This window comes from Paroedura picta, chromosome 9 (assembly GCF_049243985.1).
Source record: "Paroedura picta isolate Pp20150507F chromosome 9, Ppicta_v3.0, whole genome shotgun sequence".
Lineage (NCBI taxonomy): Eukaryota > Metazoa > Chordata > Lepidosauria > Squamata > Gekkonidae > Paroedura > Paroedura picta.
Genome location: NC_135377.1, coordinates 2,667,418 through 2,678,804, shown reverse-complemented (window position 1 = coordinate 2,678,804; position 11,387 = coordinate 2,667,418). Strand labels below are relative to the sequence as shown.

At 47.4% G+C, this 11,387-nt stretch overlaps 1 protein-coding gene across 2 annotated transcripts in view; it reads right to left on the bottom strand.

Moving 5' to 3' along the window:
* Positions 1-457: 457 nt before the first annotated feature.
* Positions 458-11,387, bottom strand: part of LOC143845284 (uncharacterized) — a 60,609-nt gene continuing 49,679 nt past the window's right edge. The window contains exon 4 of one of the 2 annotated variants that reach the window (XM_077353579.1): positions 458-715. In XM_077353579.1, the coding sequence (XP_077209694.1) occupies positions 494-715 (222 nt within the window). In that variant the 3' untranslated portion in view covers positions 458-493. Of the gene's footprint in view, positions 716-944; positions 966-11,387 lie in introns of those variants that run through there. The other variant, XR_013234338.1, reaches the window with a different exon arrangement.

The following is an 11,387-nucleotide window of genomic DNA, read 5'->3' as shown; positions in this document are numbered from 1 at the left end:
TCATGCAAAATGGACGCATGACTGTTGGCAGAACTTAAACATGCACAGAGGGTGGAGCACTAGGCTGTTTAAAGAATACAATGTGAGGAAGTGTCCTCAAAAAGTAGGACGTTTCCTGCTGGGCCAATCAGGACACTGAAACTCATCAGGAATTTCCTAATTCCAGTTCAAGGAACTTGTCTGAGTCATCCATTTGGGTCCCCCCCCCCCAGTGTCCTTTCCCCCTTTTCTTTGCAGGTTCTTGGCCTTATGCCACCATCTCTCCCGAACTCTCCTCCGTTCCCCTGCATCCCTGAGCATTACAAATGACAGTGTCACCTTTCTGCCACCTGCCTGACCTGCCTGGGAAAGAATTCCTAATCTCGGCTCATTGTTCATTCCCTCTCTCCCTCCCTCCCTCCTTTATCTGGAGCCACTTGGTACGTCAACAGCAATCGCCAAGAATCAGCGCTTGTGCCTGGGCCAGGCCGGCCTTCCATCCCTTCGGAATTAATCAGGGGTGATTGCAGTTGTTGACGAAAGCAGCGGACGCCATCCTGTCCATGATGACCTTGGCTCTGGAGTGCGATGCTTCACAGTCCTTGTCATTCAAAGAGAGCTCGGAAACAGGACGCGGAGATCTCACCAAGCTCCTCAGGGTGTTCTGCAGGCGACGGCACCGGAAAAAGGTAATCAACCAGATCCCCAATCTCTGTCTCCTCTTTCTGCACAAATCCTTTGTGGGGAAGGGTGGAAAAGTTATCTCACATAGGGAACAAAAAGGTTAAAGGAGGAGGGATGAGTAAATTTTCTGTCTTTTGTTCCTTTTTAAGATGGGGATATCCCCCTCAGCGACAATCTGTAAGCAGCAGTTGGATGAACACTTGTCAGAGACGTGTTAGTCTGCTCCTGCAGTGAGCCAAGGGTTGGACTACATGGCCTTGATGGCCCCGTTCAGTTCTCCAGTTCCCAGTTTCCAATGAGTCCTGCTTTTAGAAGTTTAAATTCATATGAGTGGAGGATACAGAAAGAAGCCTGCATATGCCACAGCCTACTCCAAACATCTCAAAGGAAAAGAATGAATGGGGGGGGGGGACCATATCTCAATATCTGCCAAACTTTCTTTGTTCTGGGGCGTTCAGATCTGTATTCCCAGCACCCTGAAACATCCAAAACTGGCAATTCGAAAGTCTCTCAACCTCCCTTTCAGATATCTAAGTTCCCCAACACACTCAGGTGCCCCCCCCTCCTCCAGCGCCCACAGAGCCCTGGTCTTTCGCTCTGTTCGTCTGGAATTATGTTCATCAGTCAAGAGGAGGAGATTACTTCTACTCGCTGATTACATTGCATTGCTAAATTATTCAGGCCCACCAAATTGCTCCTGGAGAGGCCAATGACTCATACATCACGCGCACCTACACTCGCCAGGGATCATCCCCCTCCCCCTGAGCATGTTTGTTAACGTCGGGCTATCCAATCAGAAAACGGTGAGCTGGCCGGCCCCATCGAAATGGCGCCATTCCCCCGACCCCAAGATGCAGCGGCCTGAAGGAAGCACAGCCGCTGGTCAATCCAGACGTTGTGTTTGTCTGTCTGGAGCAGGAGAAAAGAGCCAGAGTCCAGGAGCACCTTCAGGACTAACAAGATTAGGGGAGGAGCTCACTTCCTCAAGATACTTCACTCCCTATCTGAAGAAGCGAGCAGTGGCTCATATCAGCCATTTTCTTATAAATCCCTTTCTTCATCATCTTGAACACAGAGGGCAATTCCGCACATCAAAAAAATAGCGTAATGATATTTAAAAATTGCATCCCCGGCCATTCCTCACCTCCTGGCTCTCTTACTTCTGTCTGCCACCTTTTCGCACTCCTTGCACTCTGCATGCCTGCTTGAAATTACGGAAGAGAGGACTGTGCTATACAGGTGACTCTCCTCTGCCTGTCAATCAAGCCAGGCAGCCAATCACCTTTCTCCCTGTTTTAAAGGGACTGCGATGCAAGCTTTTCTTTTTTTTTTAAGTAAAACTTCTCAGTTGCTATGCCTATGCATAGTGCTTAATTTACTGCCACCCCTTTTGGAATTATGAGCCTTGAAGCTTTAAAAAAATAAACTTGCTCCGTATTTTGGGGGGGGGGGTTGAGAGGCATGCTTAGTCTGTTAGCTGGTGGGGAATTTTTTTTTTTTTTTTTTGCTCTGCTGGGACGATTTAACACATATCTGTTGCTCCAGGCAGTTTGCTTCAGAAAAAAAAGGCCCCGTCCCCATAAGAAGGGAGATGGAGGCAGGGGTGAGGGTGGGTGTTGGAGGTGGAGATATTGTTACTTTGCCTCCACAACAAAGTGTTGGTAAGCCTTAGTGTGAAAAGTAAGCCTTTCACAATATTTTCGGGGTACAGAATGGCCCCAAATTTTCCTTTCTCTTTTTCACCACTGCAGCACACTGGGTTAGCACTGTTTGGTTGGGAGTAAACATTTTAGTTGGAATAGACTTTGTGCATGTATGAACCTGGAGCCCTAGTAGCAATACTTTTTTACGTACCCTGTGCTAAGCATTCTCTGGCCCTTTCTGTATTTGGAAATCACTTTTCCTAGGATGGGCACATCATTTTTCATGGAACAAGAAGGACAGCACTCGTGTTCAAGGGCATCTGGCCCAAGTCCCCAACAGAGTTGATAAATTTGGCTATTTCTTTGGATGGCAAACCCTGGCCACAGACAGCTAATGAGGATGGGGGATTTCCTTCAAGATGTTTCTGGTCCAGCACAGCCCAGAGCTATGAATGAGCATTAATCTTGTTCAAGCACACATGCAACTCAAATATGGCCCTCTTCAGTGTCTGCCCCCTTCCCTGCCTGGTTAGCCACAAGTTCTCTCCATGTGCTCCGCATTGGGCCACCTGGCCCGAGGGTCACTTCTGCAGCCACGCCACGCACATTAACCCATAAGCATCTTTTGTTTGCTCAGAAGCATTCCTGCATACTTGGGCAAATTAAAATTTAATCTATCTCGACTCGTTATCTCCATCTGAATTATAACTCAGCCGCTGCATTTGCATAAGTCAGAGATTGTAATGACTTACTCAGCTGAGCATACCCATGCAGTTAATTACTTTTTTCTCCCCCCCCCTCCCCCAAACAAAATGCCAACTTTATTTCCCAACCGAGGGGGGGGGCAGCTGCTCACCCGCAAGAGCTGGGGAGGCCGTAAGAGCAGGACTTCGTTTTGTTTTAATTTTCCCCAACGAATATGAAATTGATTTTTTTCACATCAACGAACGGCCCTCCCCGTGCACCATTCTCTTCTGCTCCTGGGGCACATAACAGAGCGAAACAGTCATGTTTTCTCTTCTTAATAAAAACAAAATATTATATATATAATATTTTTTTTAAGCAGCATGGTGCTCCTTTCCACGATAACATCCGAAGAGCCTGCGGTATCAGATGTGTAGTCATCTAGTCCAGCATCCTCTCACACACAGCAGCCACCACTGGCCCTCCAGATGTCTATGGACTACAATTCCCATGAGCCCCTGCCAGCGAATGCTGGCAGGGGCTCATGGGAATTGTATTCCATGGACATCTGGAGGGCCACAGTTTGCCCACCCCTTCTCTAGAGAGTCAACAAAACGGCATAGGGGCCAAGCCCTTCCCAGATGTTGCCTCCTGGCTCTGGGACCCTAAGGATTAATGCCCCTGAATGTGGAGGTTCTCCTGTGTCACCATGGCAAGCTGCCACTGATAGACTTCTCCTCCATGAATCTGCTTAGTCCCCTTTTAAAGCTCCCTATCCCTGTGGACTTTCAGCCCCACCTCCCTCACAAGGTGTCTGTTGTGGGGAGAGGAAGGGAAGGCAATAGTAAGCCGTTGCTTGTGAAAAGTGGAACAGAAAACCCAATTCTTCTTAGAATCATAGAAAGGGACCTCCCGGGTCATGAAGTCCCACCTGCCTTGGCTACCAGTGGCATCCGGGATCAGGCTTGTGGTTCTAGTACTGACCTTTAAGCCACTATGCAGTATGGGGCTCCTCTGCCAATATGCTTCCCGGAGACCTCTGTGTTCTGCTAATACCAATTTGTTGGTGATCCCCGGCCCTCAAGACGTTTGCCAGTTGATATCTGGGCCCTGGCTGAGCTCTCCAAGTTCCACGGGGCCTGCAAAACGGAACTCTTCTGCCAGACTATAATGGCTATCTGGAAACTATACGGGCCTCTGTCCTCTCTGGCTCCTCCTCCCCTCCTTATTTAGACCATCGCTCCATTCCGTTAGCCCAGCGGAGGGTATTTAAGAGGGTAGGGAGAGGGTACTGGTTTTAACTGGTTTCTATTACTGCAAACCACCCTGAACCCATTTGTGGTGATGGACACTACAGAAATGAAATTAATAATAATAAACCCCATCCTCTCCGGGCTCCTCATCAAAAAGGTCCGTGAATTTCCCAGCCTTTGACCTGAGCCAGGTGGGCTGACCTTGTGTTCCCGCAGACATCCCCTCCGGACACGTGGACCCCCTCGCAGCACTGCGATAGGAGCACAGAGGCAGGCTGTGTCTGAGGACACCGTGTGCCAGGCGAGAGCAGAGTTGATCCTTTTGACGGCATGCTCCGGTTGATTGATGATATTTTAATTGCAGTCAGTGGCTGTCTTATTGGATTCTTTTTTCTTTGTCTTCCCGCAGACGGTTATCTTTTGTGAGCTGCCTCAAAAGCTTTTTGGCGGAGAGCCAAGACGCACGTCTTCGGAATAAATAATATCAAACCAGGAACGTTCATCCCACACGTTTTAACGCTGCCCTTCCTTTAGGACTCTCAGGGAAGGGTTGCCAGCTTCCAGGTGGGGCATGGAGAGCTTCCAAGATGACAATAGCTCTCCTGACAACTGAAATCCCCGGAGAAAACAGAAGCTTCCGGCTCCAACTATCCAGGGATTTCCCAAACCAGTGTTTTCCCCTGACTGAATTTGGCCTCACAACAACCCTGTGAGGTTGGCTGGTAGGGTTGCTATCTCTGGGCTAAAGATCGCTTAACTGCAGTGGACCAGTTGACTTCAAGCCCTTTTGGGGATAGAATCATAAAGTCAGAATGGGTCATAGAAGCCCCCCGCTTAGTGCAGGATCAGCCTCCAGCATCCAGGATAAGGACCTCTCCAGCTGTTTTTTGAAGACCACCTGGGAAGGGGAGCTCCCCACCTCCTTAGGCAGCCCATCCCACTGCTGCATAACATTGAAATTTTTTCTCCTGATATCTAGCCAATATCATTCTGCACATTGTTTAAAGCCATTCCTGCAGGTTCTCTCCTCCGCTGCCAACAGGATCTCCTCCAACCTTTCAAATATTTAAAGACAGCCATCCTGTTGGTTCACAATCTCGTCTTCTGCAGGCTGGACCTTCCCAAGTCCCTCTGCCTTCCCTCCTAGGTCTTGGTCCCCAGGCCTTGGATCATCCTCGTCGCTCTCCTCTGCACCCTCTCCGTTTTGTCCATGTCCTTTTGGAAGTGAGGCCTCCCGAACTGCACCCAGGACTGATCCAGTAGACAGTGGGATGGTGACATCTTGTGATTTTGATGTGATGCTTCTGTTGATGCAGCCAAGACTACGTTCTCCTTTGTCACTGCTGCATCATGCTGTCTGCTCAACAGGTAAGCTCAACCACAGAGCTGGATCATCGGATGAGGGGCCATGCTGGAAAAGCCCACACTGGTTGCTCATCACAGCCTGCCTCTGGAGCTGGCAAAATGTCCTGGACCACACTCAGTCCCTCCCGCTTCAAATGCTCTCGGCCTGCTGTTGTGCTTGTACATGGAAAAGAAAATATCCGTTGTCACTGTAGTCGGATCTCAGGCCTATTTTTCTTTTCTTCTGCTGCAACTTCCCCCCGGAATGCAGGAACGATTTGATTTACATTGTGTTTAATGATGATGTATTGGTGTTAATGTCTCTCTGGCAGAAGCCTGGGAAATTAATTAGCATCGTACTTGCTAAATGGAAAGATTGGGGGGGGGAGATTTTTTTTGCTGTGTTTTCCCCCCTCCCACTCTTGTTTCTGCCAGCGCCTTTGATCATCCGTTGTTTTTAATATCATCATGATTCTCATAACTTTCCTGAGTTAATCTTGCATACAGATGAAAGCCTCGCGCCTGTTTCCGGAGGCCAAGTAATTTGGTGTCGCCAATTAAAAGAAAGGGAAAGGAAAGGAAGTCAGGTGAGGGAGAGAGCATTTTGGAAAGGCAGTGGGGCTGTCTGTGCTACCCAGCCAAACATCTATGGAGGTTCCATAACATTATAAAACCTTCTTCGCCCTAATTCCTACCTACTACCAGCTCAACCCTCAAAATCTCCAGATATTTCTCAACCCAGAGCTGGCAAAACTGGTAGCTATCACAGAGTTGTTGTGCAAACACCAGAGCGTCACTTGTGTGGTGATGTCACTTCCTGTGCAATGCAGGCCATGAATCCTGGGCCTTTCTCTTTCTCCAGATAAGTCTCCCCTGCCAGCCACCTGATCAGCAGCTGGGGTCAGGATCCAGTGACAGGGGGCTGTGCCTCCACCAGCACGTCTTGCAACCCTAAATACTATAGAGTCCCCCTCCCTAAGCAGCCATTTTCTACAGAAAAACTGATCTCTGTCCCAGGAGATTTCAAGCTACCACCTGGAGGCTGGAAACCCTAGGACAGATTACTCTTTTGGGGAAGACAGTTCCAGAGCTTTGGGGCCATGACGGAAAAGGCCCTTTTCTCCAGGTTGCTACTTACCTAATCTGAGAGGCAGCAACACCAAAAAAAAGTCTTCCGAGGACTTCAAGGACAAAACCAGCACCTTCAATTGTGCCCAGAATCAAACTGGACACTGACAATATTGATCTTTCTGCCAATTTGGTATTCCATTTTCTAATATGGGGGGATTAAAATTTCTTTGTTAAGAATTTGCATATATCTGCCTCTTTCCACAATTACGCAAACAACTCAAGGATTAGGAGTGGACAAACAAAGTTTTGTGTGTGTCGACATACAAGGGCCCGTTTGCCTTGAATTTATGTCCCACTCTCCTTAGTAGGACTCTCCAGATGGGACCTGGAGATCCCCTGGAATTACAGGTCATCTCCAGACTAAGGAGAAAAATTCACCTGGAGAAGAAAATGGAGATTGGGGAGTAAAATCCATAGCATCATAGAAAAACAAGGTCCCTACCTGCCTACTCTGGGCTCAGCCCCCAAATTCTCAAGGTATTTTCCAACCTAGAGCTGGCAACCCTCATAGGGGAATACTTGAAATTATTTTGGGAGAGGGCAGGAGAAGGAGGGTTTGGGAGAGGGAAGGGTTCTCTGTGTGTTTGTATAAAACTGAGCGCATGTACTCCCCATAACTACCTCTGGATGTGAAAGCTGGACCCTGAAGAAGGAAGACAGGAGGAGAATAGATGCTTTTGAATTCTGGTCTTGGAGACTAATGCTGCGAATCCCATGGACAGCCAAAGTTTCCAACAAGATAGTTTTAGAGAGGAGTAAACCAACCATGTCATTAGAAGGGAAGATATTACGGCTAAAGCTCACTTCCTTTGGACACATCCTGCAATCAAACTCGTTGGAGAAATCATTAATGCTCGGCATGGTCAATGGCCAAAGGAAACGTGGTCACCAAAGGATCCACTAGCTCAACATGATCAAAGCCGACACAGGGATGACCATGGACCAACTGAAAGAAGCAGTCAGAGACAGGGGCGCATGGCCAAGACTGTCCTATAGAATCGCCGAGGGTCGGACACGACTGAATGGATGACATCATCATCATGCCCCAACAATGTGCCAAGCCTCTGATTGGTTCTCAGCAGGGGACATGCCCCCAATCAGGAGAGGGCGCTCCCCCACTGAGGGTCAATCAGGGGCTCTACCCTTGCCCTCCCCTGCCCTCCTCCTCCTCCATGCTGCTTTCCCAGCACTTGGCGTGAGGAGTAGAGAAGGCAAGAGGTAAGCGAGGAGAGCAGAGGAGGCCATCCAGGTGACTCTCCTGTGGACATTCTGCCCTCTCCAGCCTCTTGGCTGCCGGTAGACTGAAGGGCACCTCTCCAGGCCTGCTCTGCTCTAAATGTTTTTCAATGGTATCATTAATTTCACCATTGCTACGTACTCAGTCCTACTATGACATTTGGCAAATAGGTAATATAAAAAATATACAAAAGAGAGGACTATTAGATCTCTCTTCTCTCTTCTTCTTCTTTGAAATCGGAGATGCTGCATCTCCGCATTAAGGTTCTAATGAGTTGTAATTACCTAACGGCCGTTAATAGACCTCTCCTGCTTGGATCAGAAGTACGTCTTCAAGAGGAGCCGTGGAAAGTACCTTTTTTTTTTTTCACAGATCCGTGACGGGTTGTTAGCCAGTGGTGCAGTCCTTAACTGGGTTCTCCACCCCCCCTTTATTTTTTACTATATTTTATTGTTTGTTCTTGAAACATCCATATTTGTTTATTATGTGCGTTACAGTTTTCACGAATTGATATCTGCCTCGGGACCCTGCCAAGACAGGTGAAATGTGCTTCATAAATAATACATAACTCAACGGCGCGCGAACATCTCAGCACGTTTGCAGCCAGTTTATTTACTTAGATGTTCTATAAATTTACGAGTCACATTCCACAATGGCCAAAACCAAACAAAAACAAGATCAAAACACGAACGTGGCACAGAGCCACAGAACCATGGGGTAAAACAGCCCTCTTAAATGGGGTGGGGGGAATCCTGTTGAGGTGATTTCTGGGGCATGGGGCCATATTATTTTTAAGTCAGTGGCCAGGGTGGTCTCTTTGAGGTAGAGTACAGAATATGACTGGTTTCCTAGTATACCACACTGTGACATTCTTCTTTTGAAGGAGCCACCATGGAGAAGAAGAACTGGTTTTATATCCTGCTTTTCTCTACCAGCTTGGTATAGTGGCTAAGAGTGGTGGCTCCTAATTTGGAGAGGCAGGGTTGATTCCCCGCTCCTTCACATGCAGCCAAATGGGTGACCTTGGGCTAGTCACAACCCTGTTACAGCTGTTCTCACAGAACAGTTCTGTCAGAGCTCTCTCAGCCCCACCTATCTCAGAGGGTGCCTGTTGAGGGGACAGGAAGAGAAGTTGATTGAGCCACTTTGAGACTTCTTCAGGTAATGGAGCAGGGTATAAAAACTAACTCTTCTTCTACACAAAAGACTCTCATAGTGGTTTACCTTCCTCTCCCCACCTTGTGAGGTAGGTGGGACCAAGACAGTTCATAAAGAACTGGGACTGAGGTCAAGGTCATCCAGCTGGCTTTATGTGAATGAAGAAGTTTTATACCCTGATTTTTCTACCCCAAGGAGTCTCAAAGAGGCATTCCCATCCTCTCTCCACAACTGGCACCTTATGAGACAGATTGGACTAATAAAGTTCTGAGAGAACTGGGACTAGCCCACATTCACCCAGCAGGCTTCATCCCCGCACTCGCCTCCTGGGGATGGGAATTTCTTTTTTTAAATGGTGATATGCCCAGAGCAATGAATAGGTGGACATGCATGTAGGCAATGCCAGAAATGAAAGGCCTTGAATGGAGACAGACACAGTGGGGGGAGAGAAAGGGGGGGGTGAGCAGTGTATAAAGTCAAATAAAGATTTGTTTGTGGCACAAATGCGGCTCTTGAAAGTGGTGTTCAAAAGCATTATGCATCTATGATTCCATGCATAGGCACTGCAATGGATAAGTTTGAATTAAAAAAAAATTAGCAGCCATCGTGGGATCTTTAAACCGCTTCAAAAAATGGAGGAAGGGGATTGGTTACCTGGATTGATTGACAGGAGGAAGTGCCACGCGTATAAGGTGCGTTGCTATCTTCCGCCTTTTCCAGCAGCAGGTGAGGAGGGTAAGACACGTGAAAAGACGGCAGACAAAGGCAAGACAAAAGGTGAGGAGGGCCTGGGAGGCGTGATATAATTTCGCACTTCACCATACCGCGGGCATGACGCTATTTTAGCTGATGTGCGGAAATGCCCTATGTTTCAATGTGTTCATCAGCATCGTTTTTAACAAACTCACAATCTGGATGCCCGTCTGGTTTTTAGAGGGACCTTCTATTATTGTCAGCATCTTCTGTCCCTCTGGCAACAGCTCTCTCCGTTTTTGATATCTCCATTAAGTTTGCAATCCGGCCCGAGAACTCACAAAGCAGCAAAGCATCCCTTTAAGAATCCACACATCAAAATAATATACTCGCGCAGCCTGGCGCAGGGAGGGTGGGGCAAAGAGGAAATCAATATGTTATCGAAACAGTAATTGTGAAAAACGTATTTGTCTGTAATAATAATGCCATAAATCATGTAGCTGAGCTGAAAGGAGGAGAGAGGAGGGGGAGAATCAATTTTCTTGTCTCTAGTCACAGGTGGCCAGGGCTCGGATGTAATTTCTGCCTCATAAATTAACGTGTTTTATGGGCTGGTGCAGGAGAGACAGAAGCCGGGGAGAGAATGGTAAAATACGGCAAGCCACAAGCCCCCGTAAATAATAGATTTTGTCTCCAATAGGCCAACGGAGGGGACCAAAAAGCTGATCAGAGCTGTAGTGACTAGTGAAAGGGGAAACACAACAGTTGTGAGCAAGGAAAGCTTCAAGGGGAGGCTCGAACATGGAATTGTTGAACTTGGCTTCATTCACCAATTCAGACCAGGGCCAAACAGGGATAATAGGGATTCTTATTTGATGACAGAAGCTTTCATACTTTAGCATCCTTACTCCCTTTTTTGCAAAGCTCCTCCCACCTTCAAACTGGGATATAAGAGCAAACAGGTCTCCATTCCTACTAGTTTCTGAAGAAGAGAGAGTTGATTTTTAAATGCTTATACTCCAAAATTGTGTTGATTCTCTAAAGTGCTACCAGACTCGAATCCGGCAGATTATTTTGGCAAATCATTGGTCTATCTCAGATTATTCAGTTTGCTGATTTGAGTTCATTCATAAATTCAGAAGAATGGACGCCTCACTCCCAGGCCAAATAGGGACACGGGCTGCTGTTCTGACTACATGTACTGATTTTCACAAAAACACCCAAGAAGTTCTCTTCTGCTCTTCAGATCTAAGTGAGCTGATTACAATTTGTAACACCCCTTCCACTCTTAGACTGAAATGTAAGGACCCTGGGATCTACATTTCTACTCGCATATGAAAAAGGGACCTTTGATTCTCAAAAACTCATCCCTCCCAAAAGTCTTCTTGGTCTCAGATTTGAGCAAGTACAGCTGGACTTGACTCTAGAACTTACAGGGAATTTCCACACATCAGAAAAAATAGAGTTGTGCCAAATGAATGGCGTAGCGCTCAACATTATTGTGCCTCAAAGCCCCTCCTCACCTTTTTGTTGTCTCGCTCTTATCTGCCCCCTTTTCGTGTTTCTCACCCTCCACAAGTG